General features: G+C 37.6%; 1 protein-coding gene and 1 long non-coding RNA gene across 2 annotated transcripts in view; one reads left to right on the top strand and one right to left on the bottom strand.

Moving 5' to 3' along the window:
- The window catches only part of LOC150020741 (uncharacterized), a 69,421-nt gene that overhangs the window by 20,228 nt on the left and 24,068 nt on the right, over nt 1-25,125 (top strand). The window lies entirely within an intron of this gene.
- Nucleotides 16,677-20,736, bottom strand: P2RY1 (purinergic receptor P2Y1). Its single transcript, XM_090272970.1, has 2 exons — nt 18,960-20,736; nt 16,677-16,800 (listed from the first exon to the last, which is right to left on the bottom strand). Exon 1 carries the CDS (start codon nt 20,116-20,118, stop codon nt 18,997-18,999), a length of 1,122 nt encoding a protein of 373 aa, XP_090129096.1. The 5' UTR covers nt 20,119-20,736; the 3' UTR covers nt 16,677-16,800; nt 18,960-18,996.

Here is a 25,125-nt window from a genome sequence, read left to right as displayed (position 1 = left end):
ATTTTTTTCTATCTTTTTTTAGACTCTATTTCATTTATTTATGCTCTGATCTTTATTATTTCCTTTCTTCTACTCACTTTGGGCTTTGCTTTTTGTCCTTTTTCAAGTTTCTTTAAGTGTAAAGTTAGATTGTTTATCTGAGCATTTCCTCTCTCTCTCTTTCTTTCTTTTTTTTTTTTTTTGTTAGATAGGACTGTAATGTTATGAATTTCCCTCCTAGAATTGCTTTCCCAGTGTTTCACAGATTTTGGATTGTGCATCCTCATTTTCATTTGTTTCAAGGTATCTTTTGATTTCTTCCTTGATCTCATTGTTGACCAATTCATTGTTTAATAACATATTATTTAGCTTCTATGTCTTGAGTATTTTTCAGTATTCTTCTTGTGATTGATTTCTAGTTTCATAGCCTTGTAGTAAGAGAAGATGTTTGATATGATTTCAATCATCTTAAATTTATTGAGACTTGTTTTGTGTCCTAACACGTGGTCTATCCTAGAAAATGTTCCACATGCTCTTGAAGAGTATGTATATTCTGCTGATTTGGGGTAAAATGCTCTGAAGATATCAATTAAATCCATCTGATCTAGTGTGTCATGTAAGGCCACTGATTCCTTTTATCTTCTGTTTGGAAGATCTATCCATTGAAGTCAATGAGGTGTTAAAATCCCCCACTGTGAATGTATTTCTGTTGATCTCTCCCTTTATGTCCATCAATATTTAGGTGCTCCTATGTTGGTTGTGTAAACGTTTACTAGGGTAATATCCTCTTATTGGATTGTTACCTTTATCATTACATAGTGTCTTTTTTTTGTTTGTTTCTTACTGTAGTCTTGGTTTTAAAGTCTATTTTTAAGGGGTATTGCTAGCCCAGATATTTTTTTTCTTTCCCATTTTCATGAAATAACTTTTTCATCCTTTTACTTTTAGTCTGTTTGTATCTTTTGATCTGAAGTGAGTCTCTTGGGGGCAGCATATATATGGATTTTGTTTTATTAATTCAGCTACCCTATGTCTTTTGGTTGGAGCTTTTAAGCCATTCACATTTAAGGTGATTATTGATAGATATGTATTTAGTACCATTTTATTCTTAGACTATTTTCCTCTGTTTTTTTTTTTTTTTTTCTTTTCTCTTTTTCTTCTTCTTAAAACAAGCCATTTAACATTTGTTGCAGTACTGGTCTGATGTAAACAAACTCCTTTAGCTTTTTCTTGTCTGGGATGCTCCTTATTTCTCCTTTGACTTTAAATGATAGCCTTGCTGGGTAAAGTAGCCCCAATTGTAGGTTCTTGCTTTTCATCACCTTGAATCTTTCACTCCACTCCCTTCTGACCTGAAATATTTCTGTGAGTAATCAGATAACAGTCTAATTGTAGCTCCCTTGTAGGTAACTATCTGCTTTTCTCCTGCAGCTTTTAGGATTCTCTCCTTGTCTTTAAGCATTATCATTTTAATTGCGATGTATCTTAGTGTAGGTCTCTTTGGGTCCAACTTATATGAGACTCTCTGAGCTTCCCAGACTTGTGTATCTTTTTCCTTTATCAGATTAGGAAAAAATTTGGTCATTTTTTCTTCAAATAGGTTCTTGATGTTTTGCTCACTCTCTTCTCCTTTTGGTGTTCCCATGATGCAGATGTTGTCATGCTTCACATTGTCCAAATTTTTCTTAAGCTCTCTTCGTTTTTAAAAAATTATTTTTCCTTTTTGCTGCTCTGCTTGGGTGTTTTTTTCTACTTTGTCTTCCAAATCACTGATTTGATCCTCTGTTTCATCTAACCTATTGTTTATTCCTTCCAGTGTATTTTTTAATTTCAGATATTGCAACCTTTATTTTTGACTGGTTATTTTTTATGGTTTCTATGTCTTTTTTCATGCTGTTGAGTAGGACTTTAAGAGGCTCTCTGCATCTCCAGCTGTCTCTCCCTGGCAGCTATCCTGCTGCTTTTCAGCTATATATCATCTGAGTTCCTTTTCCAGCTCTGGCGCTGTAGGCTGAGGAATTCAGCTTGGGGTTTAGACCCCAGTCTTCTCAGGGGGAACTCACTGACCACTGAAATATCTCTCTGGAACTTCAGCTTCCACCATGGGAGCCCAGCCAGCCCTTTATTCTCCTTCTCACTCCTTACCAGTCTTGTTGTAGTGATGTGGCCTCTTCTGTCTGCTCTAGGTTATAAGGCTTCTCTCCAGGTAGTATTCAGTTGGTTACTCTGGATTATTTTTCTAGAATCCAGGTGTAATTCCAAATTGGTCTTGGGAGGAGGTTAGTGTAGCTTCCACTGACTCCTCCACTATCTTGGGTGGTCTTGAGTGTCTCTTTTGAAATCTTTGAGTCTTTTTGCCTGGGTATATTTCCTGCTTGTTTGCTACAGCTTCTGACTGAAAAAAACAAACAAAAAAAAAATTGCAGTATCAGCTGATTTCTGAATTGCACTCATTCTTTCTCTGTAACATGAACTTAATTGAAGAATAATATGTGTACAATAAAATGAACTCCTTTGAAGTGTACAACTTAATGAGTACTGACAAATGCGTGTACCTATAACAATCATCTCAGTCAAGATATAAAAGAGGTCTGTCACCTGAAGACTTCCCTTCTGCAGCATTGCAGTCAAGCCTCCATTTCCACACAGTCCTGGCCCTAAGCAATCACTGTTCTCTTCTCTGTCACTATAGGTTAGTTTTGTCTGTTCCTGAATCTAATACAAATAATCTAGAATGTATTCTTGTGTCTGGCTTCTTTTATCTCACTAGTATTTTTGACATTCATTCATGATGTATGTTTCAGTAGATTGTTGGTTTTGTTATTAAATAGCATTCCATTGTGAGGCTCTAACACAATTTGTCATTTATCTGTTGATAGATATTTGAGTTATTTCCAGGTTTGGCTATTGCTCTTCTCTTCTCTTCTCTTCCTCTTATCTTTCTTCCTTTTTCTTGTTTCCTTTCCCTTTCCTTTCTCTCCCTTCCCTTCCTTTCCTTTTCCTTCTTCTTCCTTTCTTTTTTTTCTCTCTCATTTTTTCCACTTAACTTTTTATTTTTAGATAATTATAGATTCATATGCAGTAATAAGAGCTAATACAGAGAGATTCCATGTACCTTTTACTCAGTTTCTCCTAGTATAGCATAGGAAATATAGTAAATAATATTATAATAACTATGGATTGTGTCAGATAGATACCAGAAATATCAGAGAAACACTTCATAGTATATAATTGTCAAACCACTATGCTGTATGTTTTAAACTAATATAAAATAATATTGAATATAAATTGTAATTGAAAAATAAAATTAAAATGACTATAGTAGAGTATCACAACTAGGCTATATTGATATTGATATAGTCAAGATACATAACATTTCACTCACTACAAGAATCCCTCATGTTATCATCATATAGATACATCCACTTCCTACTGTCTTGTACTCCTTCCTTAATCCCTGGCAGTAGCTAATCTGTTCTCTATTTCTATAATATTCTCATCTCAAGAATATTATACAAATGGAATACTATAGTAGTATCTTTCTGAGATACTTTAAATCAGCATAATGCTTTAGAGATTCATCCAGTTCACTGGCTACATTCATAATTTGTTCCCTTTGTTGCTGTGTAGTATTCCATAAGATGATTATAACATAATTTGTTTAACCAATTACTCTCTGAAATGTATCTGCACTGTTTCCAATTTTACTCTATTATGAATAAAGCTTAGATAACATTTTTATACAGGTTTTGGTATGAAGTTAGGTTTTAATTTCTCTGGCATAAATGTCCAGAGGATAATTTCTGGATCATATTATAGTTGAATTAAAAAAGCAAACAACCCAACTGTTTTCCAGAGTAGCTATGCCATTTTACATTCCTACAATTAATATGTGAGTAATTCAGTTTCACCACATTCTCACTAGTATTTGGTGTTGTCATATTTCAAAACTTTATCTATTTTGAAAAGTTTGTAGTGACATCTCATTATGGTTTTAGTTTGCACTTCCCTAATGGCTAATGATGTTGAAAATCTTTTCTTGTGCTTATTTTCCATTGCTATGTTTTTACGCCCTTTGCCCAATTTTTGCATGGATTATTTTTGTTTTTACTGCTGATTTAGAGAGTTCTAAAAATATATTCTAGATACTAAATCTTTTTCAGTTATGAGGTTTACATATATTTTCTCTCAAGTATGTCTTTTCACCCTCTTAAAAGGATCTTTTACAGAGCAAACATTTTAAGTTTGGTGAAATATAATTTATCAGTTTTTTCCTTTATGTATTATGATTTTGATGTTACTTAGAACTCTTTTCTTAGTCCTAGATCTTGAGGATTTCTTCGTGTGATTTTCTAAAGTTTCAGAGTAGTATGTGTTACATTTAAGCTCATGCTTCATTTTGAGTTAATTTTTCTATAAGGTATGATGTTTACAATGATTTTCTTCCTTCTCCCTTCCTCCCTTTCTTCCTTTTTTTTTTTTTTACTTTTAAAGTATATTTTATTGATTATACTGTTACAGTTCTTCAAAAATTTTCCCTTTGCACCTCTCTGCCCAGTATCCCCCTTCCCTCCAGCAATCCCACCCCACTTAGTTCATGCCCATGAGTTATGTGTATAAGTTCTTTGGCTTCACCCTTTCCTATATTATTCCTAACTACCCTCTGTCTATTTTGTACCAATCGATTATGCTTCTTAGTCCCTGCACCATTTCCCCATTTCTCCCTCTTCCCCTACCAGCTGATAACCCTCCAAATGATCCTCATACCTATGATTCTGTTCCCATTCTGCTTGTTTACTTAATTTTTTTGTTTTTATTTTTTAGATTCTATTGTTGATAGTTGTGGGTTTGTTGTCACTTTAAAGTTCAGTTTTGATAATCTTCTTTTTCTTAAATAACTCCCTTTAACATTTCATATAATATGGGCTTGGTGATGATGAACTCCTTTAGCTTTACCTTGTCTGGGAAGCACTTTATCTGTCCTTTCATTCTAAATGATAGCTTTGCTGAATAGCGTAATCTTGGTTGTATTCATCACTTCGAATATTTCTTGCCAGTCCCTTTTTGCCTGCAAAGTTTCCTCTGCAAGATCAGCTAATAGTTGTATAGGCACCCCTTTATAGGTAACTCTCTGCTTTTCTCTTGCTGCTTTTAAGATTTTCTTTTTATTTTTAACCTTTGGCATTTAAATGATTACGTGTCTTGGTGAGGTCCTCTTTAGGTCCAACTTGTTTGGGACTCTCTGTACTTACTGGACTTGTGAGTCTATTTTCTTAACCAAATTAAGGAGTTTTTTTTCATTATTTTTTTCAAATAAGTTTTCAGTTTCTTGCTCTTCCTCTTCTTCTTCTGGCACCCCTATGATTCAGATGTTGGCACCTTTGAAGTTGTCCCAGAGGTTCCTAAATTGCTTCTCATTTTTTTCAATTCTTGTTTCTTCATTCTGTACTGATTGAATGTTTATTATTTTTCCTTACATCCCAAATTGTTGATTCCTTCCCTTCACCACTGGTTTCATATGAATTTTCCCTCATTTCACTTAGTATAACCTTCACTTCTTCCCTTATGCATTTGCCATATTCAATCATGTCTATCAAGACTGTGAGCATTGTTATCAGCATTGTTTTGAATTCTTCATCTGTTAGGGTGGCTGCCTCTTCATCGTTTGGTTTTCCCTCTGGAACTTTGATCTGCTCCCTCTTTTGGGCCATACTTCTCTGTACCCTCATCTTGACAGGCTCCTGTGTTTGCCTCTGTGTCTTAGGTAGAGCTGTCGCACCTGTTACATTATAAGGAGCAGAGCCTTAGGTATTTGTCAGTGTGAGTCGACCCATTTCACCACGTGTGGTGCTGTATATGATGGAGGACTCTGAGAGGGAACAATGCCACTTGCTCAGCACTCGCCCCTTTTCCAGGTACTTCTCCCACTTTCCATATGAGACTGGCACCCTCTAGCTGTTTCCTGATTGTGGTTCACAGAGTGGGTGGGTTTGCAGAAGTTCTAGGGCCCTGGCAACCCTCTAAACAAATGGACTCTGCTGAGAGACCAGCAGTTTCTTCTGTCTCCCCAGCTCCCACTGACTTTTACGGTCAGAAGCAATGAGGCTTTATTTTCCCCAGCACTGGAACCATGAGGTACACAGCCTGGTCTGGGGATGGCATTACTCCCCACGTGTCCCTTCCAACTTTTATAATGTGTGACTGCACTTCCTGCCAGCTGGCCACAGCCACTGCCTTGCTGCCACCACCACCACCACCACTGCTGCCACCATTGCTGCCACCACCACCACTGCTGCCGCCATTGCTGCCACCACCACACCACATCCTCTCTGCCCCAGCTCCACCCCTCCTACTTGTCTAAATGAGTATTTCTTCTTTATATCTTTGTTTGCTGGACTTCCATGCAGATTGATTTTCTCATAGTTCTGGTTGTTTTTAGTTTTGAGGTAGCTGTATTCTTTCTTTTGGTCACAAAGGGAGGCAAAGCATGCCTACCTATGCCTCCATATTGCCCAGAAGTTTTCTCCTATCTTCATTTTGGCCTTCCTTCTTTTTCAGCCATGGATGTTCAATTTCTTTAGTACTATTTATTAGAAATACTATTTTCCTCAATTTTTTTTTTACCTTTGTCAAAAATCATTGGGACATTTTTCTCTGGGTCTATTTATGGGTTCTCTAATCTATTGCACGTATCTAGGTGTTTATTCCTCCTCCAAAATTGCACAGTCTTGATTATTACACTTATGTAATAATCTTGAAATCAGGGAGTATTGATTCTTTCCACTTTATTCTTATTTCTCATAATCATCTCAGCTAAGTCTAGTCCTTTGCCTTTCCACATAAATTTTAGAATACTCTTTTGTATATATACAGAAAGTCTTGCTGGAATTTTGATAGGAATTATATTAAACTTACATATCAGATTGGGGAAATTTAACATCTTTACTATGCTGAATCTTCTAATCCAATAACATGTTCTGACTCTTCATTTGTTTAGCAATTTTATTTCTTTAATCAACTCATGTATTTTTAAGCATACAAGTCCTACACATGTTTTGATGGATTTCATTTCATTTTTGAACTACTGTATATGGCATTGTATTTTTAATTTCAGCATGTACATGTTGACTGTTAGTATATAGAAACACAGTTGATATTTGTGTGTATATCCTGTATCCTGTGACCTTGCTGAACTCAACTTCATAATTCCAGGACTTCTATTTAAAATTTCTTAGGCTTTTCTACATGGGCAAGCATATCACCTACAAACAGGGAAATAGTTTCATTACTTCTTTCCAGTCTCTGTGTGTTTTATTTGCTTCCCTCACCTTACACTGATTAGAACTTCCCACATTTCAATGAAAAAGAGTGGTAAAAGCAGAATCTTTGCCTTGTTCGCAGTCTTAGGGGAATAATATTCAGTCTTTCACCATTGAGTATATTGTTAGCTGTAGTTTTTGTTTGTTTGCATTTGTTTTTTTAATAGGTGATCTTTATCAAGTTGAGAAAATTCCCCTCTGTTTTTATTTCTCTGACAATTTTTATCATGAGTAAATATATTGTGTCAAATGCATTTCTTTCATCAATGATTCGAGGGGGAACCCAAACCACCTAGAACTATCTTCTGGAGGAAGATCCACTTTTAGTACAGGCTTCCCCCACCAGGTGAGTGTTCTAGAAATCCATCTATATCAGTGTACCAGCTAGCATTGTTGTAAGAGGCTGTGTTCAGCTTCAGTGAATTTTTTTTAAGATCCTTTCAGTGCATTTGCCCATCTCACGATGCACAATTTACAAGCATGCCTGCCCCCCCACTCTGAGTGTTCAACAGTTTTTGACCAAAAATGGCATGACCCCCCATGCCCCATCCTTCCTATTTACCCTATCTGCCCTGAGTGACATTTTGTTTCTTTGTTTGTTTTCCCTGATGAAGAAAACCCTCAAAGGGAAACATTTTGTTGACATGGAATACATGAAACAAAAAAATGGCAGAAGCACTGAAAGGCATCAAAATTAATGAGTTCAAAACCATTCTGTGCAGTGAAAAAAAATGTCTTGATAGATGTATTACATCAAATGGAGAGTACTTTGAAGGTGACTGAAGTTTAAACATGTAAGAACAAATACACAATTTTTTATAAATAGTTCTGTTGTTCTTGGCTCCCCCCACATGTATAATCATGTAACTTTTCTTTTTTAGTCTGTTACTATAATAATTCTATAAATGGATTTTTAAATATTAAATCAACCTTGCATCTCAGGTCCTATTTGGTGATGATAATTCTTTTTATATATTCTTATATTCTATTTGCTAATATTTTGTTAAAGATTTTTGAGACTATATTCATCAGGGATATTGGTCTATAGTTTTCTTTTTCTTTCTTTCTTTCTTTATTTTTATTTTCCTTTTTTTGTTGTTGTTACTTTGTGGTTTTTTTTGTAGCAGAGTCATACTAGTTTCATATAATAAGCTGGTAAGTGTTCCCTCTTCTATTTTCTGGAATAAATTGTGTAGAATTGGTGTGAAATTTTCTTTAACCATTTTGTTTAATCTCCAGGGAAACCCACTAGGCCTGGAGATTTCTTTCTTTCTTTTGTTTTCTTTCTTATATTTGAAGGGGAGGGTTAAGTTACAAATTCAGTTTCAGTAATAGTTACAAGGCTATTAAAATTATTTTATATTGGGTGAGGTCTGATAAATCCTTATTTTTGGAAAATCTAAGATATCAAATTTTTATTTATAAAATTGTTGCTATATTCCACTACTACTTTTTTTGATGTCTGCAGGATCTTTAGTTTTACCCCATTTCATTAATCATATTCATAACTTATTTTTGTCAGTCTTGCTAAAGATTTGTCACATTTATTGATCTTTTCAAAGACCCACATCTTTATTTCATTGATTTTTTTCTGTTGATTTTGTGTTCTAAATAATTTTTTGTTTTAGCTTCATTATTTCTTTTCTTCTGACTTTTTTCTTTTTCTTTTGACTTTTCTTATTTGGAATTTGAAGTGAGTTTCTTATAGACAAAATAAAGCTGAGTCATGTTTTTAAATATAGACTGACAAACTGTGTTTTACTTGGTGTATTTGTATTTAATGTTTAAATTTATCATTTTGTTTTTTGTTCTGTTTATTCCCTCTTTTTTTTTTTTTCCCTACAATTTATTTTTCTCTCCTTTCTATGGATGGGTTCCTTCAATATTTTTCAGAATTTCATTTTGTTTCATCTATATTATTTTTGAGTGTATTTCTTTGTATAACTACTTTTTTGCCATAGCTCTAGCTGTTACATTAAATGGGCATAACTTTTCCCATTATGTTGCTATCATTTTCCCACTTCAAGTGAAGTATAGAAACCTTACCTCCCTTTATGTCTCTTTACCTTCCATCATTTATAAAGAGTCCATCTTATTTTTTCTACATATATTTCAAACCAAATTAAACAGTATCATAATTTTTGCTTCAAGCATCAAACATACTTTAGAAAACTCAAAAGAAGAAAAGTGTATTTTCTTTATTCATACTTGTTTACTGCATCCTTTTTTTCCCCCATGTTCCAATATATTTTTTAAACATTTTCCTGAAACACTAAAAAAATTCCTGAATAGAATTAACTTTGTTGTACATCTAAGGTGCCCCTGCCTGCCCATGTGCAGCAGTAAAATAAAGTTATCCCAGGAAGGGCATGGCATCTGCTCAGAGAGCACAGACACAGGCCACCTCATGGGTGTCCAGTGCTGAGAGATGACAATGTGAACACAGGCCCTCATTTCAGTAACTCCACTTTATGGGGTGAAGCCAAACCTCAAGGTGAAGGGCAGGGGAACTGAACAAATTTAAATTAAATCTCTGCCAAATTATCCAAAGAGGCTCATAAAAATGAAGTTGAGGTATAGAAAAATAAATGGAGTAATATTATATTTATTGCACAGGGCAAGTTTTATCTATTTTCATGCTTTTTTTTTTTTTTGTACTCTCATGCTTCTCTTTCCAACATTCTATATCACTAACATTATTCAATGTCACTATCATTTTTCCAGATTCTCCAGACAGAACCTCAGTCATCTCTGACTGCTGTCTCCTCTTTTCCATTGTATTCAGACACCACAGCTGGTTACTCCTTCCTACAAATTATTTCATGCTCTGCTCATGACTTCACCACCACCACCATTCTTCGAATATCTTGCTCAGAGCAATTTCTTAGCAGTTCCCTTTGCCTCTCTTCCCAGATTCTCTATATGTTATTTCTCTGACTTCAAACTTTCCATGGCTTTCTATTGCGTACCGAAACGAGTGCAAATCTCTTTGCTTGTTCTTGTGCTTAGTTAACCTTAATTTTTCTCACCCATGGAGCCACCACGAATCTATATTCTCCCTTTCCTTTATCGAACTCCAAACTCTTCCGAACTGCTGTCTTTGCCCCTTCAGTTTTTTACACCCTGACCCCCAGATGAAAACGAAGCATGGCACACCTTCCCTTCTTCCTCCTCTATATTATTCTACCCTCTGTTGACCAAACTTCTTATCCTTGTTTCCTCTGACGTTATCAAGAAATCTCTCTCTTTAAAACTTGCTCTCTCTAATTTCTGTCTTTGTCTCACACTACTAATCTATTTTCTTCACTATCATCACCAAAACACTTATTCAGTGACCAGTAATCATGACTATTGTTATGGTTTAAAAGTGATCTCAATTAAACACCAATACAGTAGTCCCTCTCTATATCGTGGTTCACTTATTGCGGCCTCCCTGTATCGCAGAATTTTTAAAAATATTATATTTAATTATTTATCGTGGACTTTTTGCTATATCACGGGATTTTGTGGTACTATATATGTATGCTGTTAAAGTTACGTAGGCTTAAAAGTGTATAATATGTTTAAAAACGTACGTAATGTTTATAAAGATGTGGAAAAGGTTAATAAGGGAGTGGGAAAGGTTAATAAAGGACTGGGAACGGTTTATAAGTGTGTGGGAAGGGTTTATAGAGCCTTAAAATATATATAAATACTAAAATAAATGTAAGGTTCCTACTTCACGGATTTTCACCTATCACGGTTGGGGGGTGGGGTTCTAGAACGTAATACCCATGATAAGTGAGAGAATACTGTACTTTCTAATTTCTGTATGCAACAGGCTCCTTCTGGCTCTTTCTGAAAAAAATTTAAAAAGGGACAGTTTTCTTCCCTAAAAACTCTCTCTAAAACTGATTTCTTCAGAAGGCCATCTGGAATTTTTTATGGCTCCAAGTCTTTCTGCTCAGTATTCTTTCCTATCCACCCCAATGTTGGTGTTGCCTGTGGTCCAGTCCCTCCCCCACAGCCGTCATTTATGCATGAACAATTCCCAAACCTCTACCTCTTCCTATAACTCTGTCCTGAACTCTGTAATGCCATACTGTACCATTTCCAACTGGACGTCTTTTAACCCATATTTCCAACTTAGCAAGCATTGCAGCCTCCTCTGCCACCACCCTCCTGCCACTCCTGCCCTTGGGAGACATTACTAAAGTATAATATGTGAGAAAAGAAGTAGATGGTAGTGGGACTGATTTTAAAAGAAAATATGCAAATGTGAACATTTCAATCTCTTCCAGGTAGGCAGAATTTTTTTCAAGAACAGGATAGATGCTGATTATTATGACCAATATCTTTAGGAATAGGTAGTTCTTTCAGCTCTTCTACCTTAATGGAATTGCCTTTCAAGAAAATCACCTTTCCTTGTTCTTATTTTAAGCTCTGAAGGCATCTTTCTAATCCATAATTAGATTGAACAAAAAGGCAAATGTCTGTTATTGTGACTGGAATATAGCTGTTATATACTCATAAAGTGCCATTCTAGTTATAAGTGATTTTCTTGTCAGTTCACTTGGTGTGAGTCAGTGCCCCAGAGTTAGTGAACTCTTGGTGAACTGTTGAGAGATCAAGTTTCTGGATCTGTAAAACTGAAGACCAGCCTCTGGACTGTGGTGATTGAAAATAGACCATGAACCTGAGAGGTGAGGCCCAGCTAAGGAGGTCAGCAGACTCTTCCTGTTGATATATTTTTAGCAGTACACTTTGCCTTACATATCTTTGTCCCACACAGTACACATCACCATGCAAATCATCAGAATTGAATACTTGTTTATTATCTGACCTTGGATATTCAACGGAGTGTCCAAAAGAACAATGTTAAATGCCTTTAATCCCACAATCAGAATTTCTAGGAGACTCTCAATCCCACAATGTGGGTTTCCAGGAGACCCACAAAGCATCCATGGCGTGAAAGACAATAGAAATATTAATATCAATAAAAACAGAAACAAGAATAACACATAAACTGGCAAAATCCTTAGCAGTCTCAAGAATGGTATATAGCTACCATCTATTGAATGTGTATTATATGGTAGGTGCTGTGCATATTTTATTTCATTGAATTCTCCTAACATCCTGTCAGCTGCAAATTATTATGTCCATTTTATAGCTGAGGAACACACAGCCAAGAGGCTTTAAGTAACATGCTCAGGGTACACGAGTGGCAGAGGTGGGCTCAAAACCAAGGCTCCAAAGTTGATGCTCCTAAACATAATGGACATTTACTGTTTTGCTGTTAATTGTTTAAACCAGATGGAATAATATGAAAAGTTAAGCTACCAAAATCTACATAGGTCTGAGTGTCAATTATACTGTCTTTAACTGCAGATAGCCATCCTTAGATGTAGGCTAAATGTTGCTTTAATAATTTCTTTGGGAAAGGTTTCATGTAGTTTTTGAACTTTTTTAACCAGGCCCTTTGTAAGAAATCAAAAGTCCACTAAGACCCAAGATACAAGATACAAGTACATAAATGTGTGTGTGTGTGTGTGTGTGTGTGTGTGTGTGTGTGTGTGTGTGAAATTAAAATCAAAAAGCTTACCCACTGAGTTATGCCCTCTCTTATATCCTAACCCACTATACTGACTTCCTGACACACTAATGGGTCAAAACCTACAATATGAAGAGCCCTGGAATGTGCAATGAATATTTTCATAGGAGTGAAAACCCTGAGTCCTTTGCTAATTCCACTTGTAAATGAAAACTTGGCTCTCACCAGCACACTGAGGTGGTGGGATTGGATCATCCGCAAGGCTTCTTTCTGTTTAAATCTGCCATCAAGGATTTTCTCCCTTCATGCAGGTGATTCCTTGTCAGGTGACCAGGAAGGGCAGCGCATTTTTTCCCTCTGGTTAGTACTGACTGCCTCCACACCCACGTCTATACCCAAGGGGCTGCAGTATTGCCAGATCTCAGCCCAGATGCCGAGTGTCCATCCACAACCTTGTTTGGATCATCAGATCAGCAGTCCCAGAAACAATGCTGGCTGGGAATGTCAGCCCCCAGGGTCTACCCTAAAGCAATATAACCTTGGAAGCTTAAAGTAAGCAGACTATCAACATTAACATGGATTTCTAGTGACATCTGTTTTGTGTTTAATGCCTCATCCAATCAGACTTCTAAACCATAACAAATCTACTTTGAATTTAGGACAAGTTTTTCACATTGGGAAATGGAAACTCTGATCATATTTGGGGGCAAAATTCTGAAGTTCCTGAAAAGAGAGTATAAACTTACTTCCGACTTAGTCCATTCAAGTGAAAGAGAATTTAAAAGCAATATACTTACTTGTGGAGAGAGAAGGGTCTCTGAACTCCAGTCCCGAGATGACCTTGAAAATAAAAAGGTGCTCAAAGCTTTATGGTAAATTCTCTTAAATCAGAAAGATAATTATCTGTATAATTTATTCATGTGTACTAAATAAATGTACACACATATACGTGCATACACACCCACAAAACTCTACCAAAGTTGATGTTAATAAGTGAGGATTCCCAGGTGGTGAAGTCTGGGTAGTACAGCTAGGTAAGGAGTTAAAACCGAATCAGAAATATTTTGAGGGCTGCAAGAGATTTGCACGTTTTCATTTACAGCATTCTATGACCTGGCACCTGTTGGCAGACAACCAAAAAACCCAGCACAGGGCCACCGTGCGTGCACTTGCCTTCCAACACTAAGGAAAAAACTGTAGTGCTTAAAGTATGCTTTCATTCCATTGTACACGTTTTCACTGCATAGCACCTGATATATATTTTTTAATAAACTTGAGAGACACAGACAGGGCAGACTAATAAACAGAAACTGCATAGGATTCTTGTTATTGTGATTACTCACATAGATTATAAATTAGGCAAAAGATTAGAGCTAACATTTTAAATACAGAACATTAGTATGGGAGATATTTGTTAAGGTTGCATTTAGTATTTTCCTCAGTTAGGTCACATTCCTAATAATAATGTCAAATAATGACAATTTGATCAGTGATCATGTGCCAGGATTTGTCTTTAACACTTCACTATTTTGCAGTGCAGGCTACACCTTAAGAAATGCCTGCATATATTCCTTACAGCCTACAGTATTGGTCAGGTGTTATAATAGTACATGTCAAAATTTGGGGAAATTAGTGCGTATTAATAGTATAATAACAGAAGCCATCGGACCACATTTCATAGTTTTATTGAGACTTTAGTTTAAATTGCCTATTGTAAGTACAATTCTAGTGACCACGATTACATCAAGGCTCTGCTGTTATTATCAATAGCAGATGCAAAGTTGGCTGCCATGCCTTAGACACACACACAGAAACACACATGATATTGTACATTTCTGCATGCAAACGTATAGGAAATGTACATTCCTTTTATTTAAAACACAATTGTGCACAATTAATTTAGAATTTATTAAGCTACCATTGATTTAGATCAACCTGAGAAAGCTCAAAATGTCAAGTAACACTGTTTCCACTTAATGGCACTATTAATCACAAAGAAACCTAGTCAATTATCTATATTAAATCACAGATAATATAAAAATAAACATTTTCGCAACAGCACTAAAACATACTAGAATTCAAATTCACAAATTTTGATGTCACATATATTCCCCTTCATATTAGTTTGTGATTATGAATATAATACAATGTACAACAGAATAAAAAATGTAACAATTCAGCAGCCAAATATATAACAATACAGTTATCACTATAGAACTTGGAATTAAAGTTATCAACTGAACAAATGAAACAGTTTAAAATTAATAGCAGTGTTAAACTTGCTGGTAGTGTTTTACTTAGAAACTCCACCTCAAAAAAATTAAGATTATACTATTTTACCTTACAAAGAAACGTGGCACAAAAATTAAAGCAGAACTGAGCAGTTACTGACTATACCAGCTGCCTCTTTCACTATCTCCCTAAAGTTTTTCTTTAAATTCTAATGTTACATTGATAATGCCCATCCCACAGACTTCTAACACATAAGAGCTCTATTTTGAATTTAGGACAAGCATATTGCATTTGGAAATAAAAGAGCTCTGATCATATTTGCGGGCACAATTCTAAATATCCTGAAAAGACAATATAAGCTTTTCTATATTATATAAAATGTAGACTATACAGACACAGATGTTTTGTACTTGCTATTGATCTGATGATAGTTTGACACCAAATTCTGTCTGTATATAAAGAACTTTAAATAGAAAGAAAATCGTGCATAAGCATTTCTACAGAAAATTAATCACTTGTATCACAAACAGATTTTCATATTTTAGATTTAAAAAATCTGAAGACAAACATTTCAAAATTCTAATATTTGAAAAGCATAATTTACAATAACTCATTTTATCTATGCATCATATATTATGTAAAATATACCAGTGGGACATTAATATTATACACTGTAATAAATATAACTTATATCAGTATGTTGGACCTTTCAAGAAAGTCTTTCAATCTGTACAATTGAAGAACTATAAGCTTCATTAATAAATACTATGATGATAGCTATGATTTGACCAGCAAAGTTAAAGCTTCAATAGATCTCTAGCCAGTTACACATCTTCGTTGTCACCAGTCCAATTCCAGCTGTTCTAAGCACTGACATCTTTTGTATCCAAAGGCAGCTTAAGGTACTGTCAGACGAGACTGAAAAAATTTACAAGTCAGAGCTCCACATCACAATTGGTGAACTTTGTAAGAATCTTTAGCCAAGGACTGGAATTGAAGAGTCCTGGAAAGTGCAGTAGCAGATTTCATGCACCTCTAGCTGTCTGTAGTTCTAATGTTTCCACACCCTCCCAAGGCCTCAACAGACAGATGTTATCCAACCTTTTCAATCCAAAGAATGGTCCTGAAAGGGTCACAAGTTCCAAAGCTGGCCGAGTGGCAATGTCGTGCTTTAAACCCTGAATTCTACACTCATGCTGTACTTCTTCTTAGTTTGTCTTTTTTACCATTTCAATGCAAACATGTTAATGCTGAAAGAGTCAAAGACGTAATTTGTGTGCCATAAAACACCTTGAACTTGGCATTAAAAGCTTTGTATTGTGAAATTTAGTTAACTGATAAATCCTGTAATTTTAGCAGTTCTTTCATCAAAATGCCAACAGACTTCTGCCTTTACTAAAATACTTAATAATATCATCACATGTCAAAATTCAGATTTTAAGATCACTGCTTCATCTTGACCCTCTGTATGTTTTCACCATTAACACAAACTCATCTCAGAGACCTCTTTTGCCTGGAAGGAGTTAGTGAGATCATTCTTGTTTCTCTTTGACATGCATTCACATGTCACTGTTGTCTACTATGTGATGTATGAAGCTAAAGAAGAAACACTCTGAAAAAAAAAAACAGGTCTAGTCACCGTCCACCTCCTCAATGGATCCACACTCCATAAGAAAGTTCTCTGGTAGCTGAAACAATGTACTTAACACAGACTGTAAATCACGCTGGGCATTCTGAGACCTAAAAGGAAGAAAACTAAAGTAAATGATTAGGAAAATACTATAGAAATGTTTACCATTAGCCTCTGAGTTTCAGGATGGCTTTGAAATTTCCATTTTGTTCAATTTAGTTATATAATCTTGTCTCACTGAACATGATGTAGGTCAGGGACAATACAGTGATCACATCTTAGATTTCTTCTTTGAAGATTCCACAACAGACAATCCTGTAGGACCCTAACCAAGGGAGAACGTGGCTAACCCTTTTCTTTCCTCAAAATGAGTAAGTGTAGGAAAGACACTTAAAAGATGTCTTCTATAATAATTCTGTGCATTAATACTGAACATGAAAAAAAAAAAGAACTGCTTTTTAGAAAGCTAAACGTAGCCCTTTTTCATTGGTCTTATTGGCCTGAGACTGGATAAATGGAAGTAATTCTAAGAACAAACTGAAGGTCTCGTAAGTCTGCCATATATCCAGGTATTGCACAAACTGAAATCAATCCCTGACTTACACATCACTATGTCCCACAGGTTCTTGCCTTAAGACACAGCAGCCCCCAATTATTTTATTTATAAAGTACTTTCAAACAAGTTATTCCACCATGAGTTGCAGACGCTGATGTTGGCTTTATTGAGGTTAGTTTTCATAATTAAACATTATTTTGACACCGGAGTGATTTGTTTGGAGCTGTAAGTTTTTTTATCGCACCTCATTATTCTACATTATATAGAATTTTAAGGTTTTAAGGGCTAGAAAGGGAGTAATTCAGCATTCATTAAAAATGTTATTAAAACTATTGAAGTGTTTGACAGATTTCTCATTACTGCTTGGCAGAGAAACAAATATAAGAGAAACACTGCCCAGTGGTCTTCTCTTACAAACTATTTATAATATGACTGAGTAGTTTGTACTACTTTTCACTGCTGGGGTACCTCAGGAACTTAAATTTAATTATCCTCATATCCCTTTGTCATATATTTCAAGTTTGTTTCCCTTTAAATATGAGGATATAAGATCTAGCAAAGAATTGTACCTTCTCACTTTATCAACACAACCTACATAAATTCTGCCTCCTTTTCATTGCATTTAATATTTTCCATCATTTCAAAACAGGGGGAAAAAAAAAACCTTTACATCCTTATTTTAATTTAAAGTCCTCAATCTAAAAATGTCTTCTCCCCACTCCCTGTTGCCTCATACATTTGAGAATATGCTTCCAGGCTATGCATTGTGATTGACTGTCAACCACTCTCCCTCTGATAATACCATCCTCCTGCCTAATAGCGCTCAACTTGCCAACAGTTATTCAGCTTGGGCTGCAATTTATCTGTGATTTTTAAAAATTGTTTTCACAGATGTGAGTGAGCATTTGTACTGGAACACAAACAAACTCCAGAGGCATTGCACAGCAGTGATGCAAGTAAATGCTCTTTATCACAGGAAGTCTAACAGAGTTCATGTTGTTTAAAAGGCAAGTACAAGCACTTTGATGATTTTGAATGCATTTTACCTGTGAGATAATATACACAGGCTTCCATCATCAAACACTTAGCACCTAACATAGAGTGAGCAGTTTTCTAGAAATAACTGGACAATCACTTTTTAGGCTTTTAAATTCATTGGCTTTACTTTTCCATTCAAGTCTCCAAGAAACTCAGTCAGCTACCACCCACACTGACAAGACCAAAAATGACACCAGCTGAGATCTCTGTTCACCTGATAATGAATGAATCGAACTTAGTACTTTGCTATATACTATGCTAACTTGGAGAATGTGGATTTTCAATTTGTACCCCCACAGGTTATTTAAAACATTAAAGATTAGATGAATCACAAATTTAAGTTTCAGGTGGTCAATTTTCTTGGAGAAATCATTAATAGCAAAATAGCTCAAATACTCAAGTGCACTTTACACAGAAAAGCTTGTAAATTGTAAAGGCAGAAAAGAAAGAAAATGTTTAACTAGGGCAGAATTATTTTATTTACATACTTCTGATGAGAAAGAAGGGAGGCCTGGAGAGCAAACCCAAATAAGCTAAGTGTGTGTGTGTGGACCTTTTCAGTTCTATTCTCTCTCTTTTTTTTTTTTTTTTAACTCACTAATTTCTTGGTTTGGCTTTTCCCTAAACTTCTAGAAACTTAAAGGGGGAAACACATGGCTCTCTTAAGCATCCTACCATGTTATAAACACTGGTGTTTGGGGTTCTTGCGTCTTCACATGCTTGTATCTCCATTCTGCTTGAACTCGGATAAAATATTGAGGGTCATGTCTTCACTCCTGGACTGCAAATTTGCCTCACTTCTTCTGGAAGCTTTCCTGGTCGCTCGGGAGAGCCTCCTTCTGAAAGTATCTCCTGCCAAGAAATAGAGAATGGGGTCCACACAGCTGTTGAGACTTGCTAGACCTCTTGTCACCTGATAAGTGGCATAAACCCTGTCATTGAAAGCACACATTTCTGGGGTCTGAAAATCCAGCCGGGCCCTCAAGTTCATCGTTTTCATGACATGGAAAGGGATGTAAGACACACCAAAAACAGTCAGTACAATAATCACCAGGTAAATGGATTTCCTCCTCAGAGGCGAGTTGTCCAGGTCGTTGTAAATCAAAGCTCTCACAATTAATCCGTAACAGCCCAGAATCAGCACCAAGGGGACACAGAACATGGCCACAGTCGTGCACATGCTGTAGATGAAATAACTTCGCAGGTACTCGTCCGAGGCGGTGTCATAGCAGGTGATGGTTTTGTTTTTCCGGGCCTGGGTGCCCGTGTAGAAGAGGATGGGGGAGATCCCCGCGACCACGATGAGCCACACCACCACGCTGATGTAGACGGCGTTCTTCTTCTTGAGCCTGCCCAGGGACTTGAGCGGATACACCACGCCGGTGTAGCGGTGCACGCTGATGCAGGTGAGGAACAAGATGCTGCCATAGAGGTTCACATGGAAGATGAACCTCTGCAGCTTACACATGGCATCCCCAAAGATCCAGTCCGTCTTATTGAAGTAGTAGAAGATGAGCGCGGGCAGAGTCAGTACGTACAAGAAGTCGGCCAAGGCCAAGTTAAACATGTACACGGAGATGCCGCTCCACGGCTTCATGTGGAAGACAAACATCCAGATGGCCACGCTGTTGCCCAGGAAGCCGATGATGAACACCAAAATGTAGACAGCCGGCAGGTAGTAGAACTGGAAGCCTGTCTTGGTCAGCGAGCACGCGAACGAGGGGGTGACGAAGGGGGTGGAGGCGACCGTGCTGTTCCCCCAGGGAGAGCCCGGGCCGCCCAGAAAAGCAGCGTCCGTCCCGTTGGGGACAGCCGACCACAGCACCTCGGTCATTCTGTCCTCCCGGACTTAGGCGGCGGCTCCGAGGGGAAAGCAGCAGCGTGAGGGCAGCGGCAGCGGCGAGGGGAGCTGCGAGCATCGGAAAAGGCGAGCGGAAGGGAGCGGGCACGGGGGATCCCCGCGGGAGGGGGCACGCGGGGGTTCACCCACACTGGCTCCGACCCCGCGTTCGCCGCGGGCCATGAAATCCGCCCGGGCCGGGACCGAACCAGGCTGGCGCGCGGGCCAGCAACTTCCCAGTCCTGCTGGCAGCGCCTAAATTACACAACAGGGCACCGCCAGCGGCCGACAACTTTTCAACTGCGCTTTCCCAAGGGGCGGCTAGTCCTCGCCGGAGGCTCACCGAGGTCCAGCCAAACTCACTATGTTGCGCTCCAGCGTGGGGAGGGAGTTCCCCAGCCTCCTTTCCCCGAAGATCAACTTCGTTTGGGCATCTTCCTTCTCCCCACCTTGCAAGCGAGCAGCTCGACTCCGGGGTCCGCGCTGCTTCCGCGTGGCTGCAGACCCGTGCGCTTCTGGTTCGGGATCCAGTACGTTCGCCTTTAGTACTGCTCCGGGGCCCTTCTGGAGGCTCTGCAAGGTCCGGAGTGCAGGGGGCAGGCGAAGAGCCCTGCTCCCGGAGAGGGTGGGTGGAGTTTGGGCGCTCGGGAGCTCCGCGGGAGGCGAGGGGCGTGTCTCCACCGAGCCCGCCCGGCAAAAGCCGGCGGCTCTGCCAGAGTGTCGCCCCTAACCCCAGGCGTTTTCTGGGAAGCCGGTTTTCACCGAGGTCGGGTGCGCAGAGCTGCTGCCTCGCTGCTACCAGAGTCGGTGGCGAGGACTAGGGGCGCGCCCATCAGGGTTGGCTGTTAGGGAGCGATTGGCGGGGAGCGCTCCCTGCGCTCTTCCGCCACTATCTCGGCAAAGTGAAGTTGCTGACACACAGGAAACCTTTCTGACCGATCAGAGCCTCCTGCCTACAGTCCTAGAGCCCACCCGTCCGAGGCAGAAGTCTAGGGCCCTCAAGAACTACGCCAGGTGTTTGCAGGTTCCAAGGAGCCAGCAGTGCTCGGCTGGGAACGCCCTGGCTTTGCTGTGTGACTCTGCACCGAGACCAGATTTCTGGCACATGCGGAAACATACTAGACCAAGAGAACTCCAGGTTTTAAAGGAGAGAGATTCTCCCCATCTCCCTCTCAACCCTCTTTCTGCCCTTCTAGTCAGTGTTGGCTTTTTAATTTCAATATTGTTTTTCTCAGTTGACCAAATGCTAATAAGCAGATGCCATTGGTAACACCAACTTGAGAATTTCTAAAAGGGGTCTGTAAAAATAATTATACTACTCATTGCCTCAACACAATTTTGTTTGATACCTATCACCGACCACGCATGCTTCCCAAATTATCCTGTCCAATACATTATATTAATGATCAGAGGCAGCAATAAAAAATAATTTAAAAGTATTGTTCTGGAAATAACTTGAATATTAAATACACTTAATAGAAAATAGATATAAAGGACAATTACAACCCAGAGTGGTTAAGGTGTGGTTTGGGGGTTTACTACCAATTCTATCTTCTAAGTGATTAGTACTTACTATCTCTAGTAAGTACCTTAATATAGGTTGTGACTTCTTTAAATACTACGCTTTTTTAAAAACTTGTTTTCATGGCTTGATTGCATCAAAAATTTAGCCAATACATTTGAAAATTGTATTTAAGTTTAATTGGAAAATAAATAAAGTATTAGCTGTTCAGGGACATATTTCAATGGGCCACACAGGAATGTAATCTAGCACTTCTTGACATTTACTAATTAGTGGAATATTTTATATGAAATATTTACAAAGGCTTTTCTCTTGGAGGAAAAAGAATCCAAAAAGAGAATATCTGTAAACTACATACCATAAAGATTTCTTTCTGGTCCTAGATGTTACATGGTAATTTTCTCTTAAAAAGTGCTCAGGAAAACTACAAGCTGCTGTGATAACACAAAGAAAAATTCCCCACAGACCCCAAATGGTCCTTTAGAGGAACATATATAGAAAGGACCATATCCAAACGCATGGTATTGTGAGCACAATGGTATTTTGAATTGTGGTCAATTGAACAGCATGAAAACAAATGATAAAACTAGAGTGAATAGTTCAAGTAAGAGGCACGAAGAGTGTTGTTTTGAAATGTCTTAATTGAAATAAAAACTACAGGCCTCAGTTTTCTCATCTATAAAATAAGGAAGTTGGATTTGATTATCTTTCATTTTTCATTTGTCTCCCAAATAAAGTGACTCTAAAATTCTGAGACTTAACATTTTCATATTGTTTGATTGGGATGGTACTAACTGGGATGATATTCATTGAGAGAGAGAAGGAAGCAAGGAAAACCATTAAGAGTTCCATTGGTACTCAATAGGTCCTAACTCCTTACTACTTTGCATTTTTCATTTGCAACATAAGAGCTATATAACCTCACTCAGAAGTCCTTTGCAAATGCATTAACTCATAATGTGAGTGTTCTGAAATGTACACTTAGTCCAGATACCATTAAGTACATTCAGAAAACTTGAAACTTGGAATTTGGGGGAGATAGTTGTTCTGAGTGTACTTCAGACTTCTTTTTAATTATGTTAAAAAGGTAAATTTTGCAAACATTGCTTTTACATTCAGCATATTTAACTATATTTATAATATGTCTAAGTTATATTTTAAATCAGAATTGTGCCTTATGGAAATAATTTACATGTATTCCATCATCATTTATTGATAACTTTCTATTTGTAAAATATTTAACTAGGTTTAATGAAAGAATAAAATTAAAATCTAAGACCTAATGACATATCAGTATTTACTGATGTTTGAATACCAATTCTAAATGCCTTAAAGGTATGAAAAGAACATGATGCATAAATTTAAGTGACTTCCCCAAAATGCTTTGTATTAATTTGTTTTGTATTTCATTGATGATATAAACGCTTAACTTCCAGTTGTCTGATTTAGTTGGAAATGCCAAGAACATCATAGTTAACCATAATAATAACATATAACAAGAGCAACAATAAGCCTTTCTTATATACTTAGCACTGTGCACATCCAACAAGGATTAACATCTTTAATACTTAAAAATATATTATGATGATAATTGACAATTGTATGCCTATTTTATAAGGTTATGTTATAACCTCTCTGTAAGAGAGGTTAACTAACTTATCCATGGTCACACAGTAAAACTGGGATTTAAACATAAGTGATCCATCCTGAAAACCCACACATTTAATCACTACTCTACTCTGTGTGTAATACACCCAAGTACAGGACATTGATAGGAAAATTAACTTTTAGTGATCACTACAGTTTAGCACAGAAGGGGTTATTCGCAGAGCCTTGTATCAGGAGAGAAAATTCTGACCCAGCTCTTGAAAGGTGCTGATAGTCAAAGTATTTACAAAGCTTCCCAAACATCCTACTTCTTTACTTACACTTTTAAAAATAGCCAATAATTCATATAAGAAATGAGAAGGACCCACAACTGTGGGAAAGTCAGATCTGTTTAGCCTCAGACTCATAAACAAAAAAGGCTGTCCTTCCTATATTTATAGAGATTCTTATACTGTCATTAGGAAATCACTTCTTTCCCCTCTAAAATCACAGAAAATCCAACAGTCATTGAGTATGGAAAGATATTTGAAAAAACTCTAATCAAGGTCCACAAGCATAAAAAAAAAAACAAAAAAAAACCTTCTGATAAACATCAAATATAAAGTCTCTCAACTTTAAAGCTGAGACTAAGGACTATGAGATTAAACAAACACAATATACAAATACTAAACCTAATTTTGTGTGGCAGGACACCTGTTATGATTTTGCAGTTAAGAGGCACTGAGAGCCTGATTTAGGAGTTAAGGACATCCTTTTGAGAGATCCTTCTAAGTATAATATGTAAGATGTCATAACTTCTGAGCTATACCTTAGGAGAGTGAGGAGACCCTTATACATTCCTCAGGAAGAAAATAGGAGAAATAAATAGAAGAAAGGGTCTAAGGAATTCACAGCCAGTGTCCCCCAATGAAGTAAGAGAAGGCAAGAGGGCTGAGGGGGAGCCGAAGTGGACAAGGAGCATACTGAGAAAGAATATGAGGATTGTCCTGTGCTGTCAGGGGCCCAGCTGCTCCTATAAATTATGCACTTGTCATGGATCCAATCAGTAGACTTCCTGAAATTTATTTCATTAAGAATTACAGAAGGGGCAGAGGACACAGCATAGGAGACAGCAGGGTTGCTCCAAGGTTGGACTGAGAGAAGAGATCAAGAGACCTGGGAGGCCTTGGGAAAGAGAGGGAGACAGAAAATGGGAGGGGCAGGAGGAGCAGGAAAGTGCAGAAGGGAAGGAGAGATAGCCGGGCCCTTGCTTAGGAACAGGTAGAGACCTTTGGAAATTTCACTGAATATTGCTTTAGAATGATTTAGCTTTAAACCAGGGTGGGTGTCGGGGAGGGGTGTGTGAGATGACACAGGTCACATGTCCCTATTGAGTATTTGCCCCTTGGCAGGTGATCCTGAGCTAGGTTTTCCATCTGTGCCCTAGCACTTGCAGGCACCTGTAAAAGTCCAGGCCACTTAGATCTTCCATCGTCAGAAAGTTTCTTGCTCCCAGAGCACTCAAGGAAACTGCTTTCCTGTAATGTTTACTTCCTTTATCCCCATCCACATGAAGCCCTGAGTCCCTAGCCTTGGGCTCTTTATAATATTTTCAGAAGAATTTTGTTAAATCCAGAATAAAAGACTCCAGTCCTGACGTTGTAGCCACAGTCTTCCTGTAATTATCCTTATCACAAAACATTCCCTTTGCTCTCTTTGTCTCTGACCTCTCTGGGTTCACTGAGACATGTCTCCCAACATTTACTGATAACAGATTAGAAATGTTGCATTACATGCCAGTTCTACAGTTTCTTTATACACTTAGTTTTTTTTTTAAAAAGACAGGGAAATAAATGTTCACAGTGTTATCGGAGAAACCCTGGTTCTTCTCG

This window comes from Furipterus horrens, unplaced genomic scaffold, assembly GCF_987537825.1.
Source record: "Furipterus horrens unplaced genomic scaffold, mFurHor1.1.pri manual_scaffold_1, whole genome shotgun sequence".
Taxonomy (NCBI): domain Eukaryota; kingdom Metazoa; phylum Chordata; class Mammalia; order Chiroptera; family Furipteridae; genus Furipterus; species Furipterus horrens.
Note: the sequence above shows the minus strand (reverse complement) of the source record. Positions and strands in the feature narration are given on the sequence as shown.

Bases quoted from the DNA above. Each gene is read 5' to 3' on its own strand.
- P2RY1 (XM_090272970.1), bottom strand. From the start codon at position 20,118: ATGACCGAGGTGCTGTGGTCGGCTGTCCCCAACGGGACGGACGCTGCT.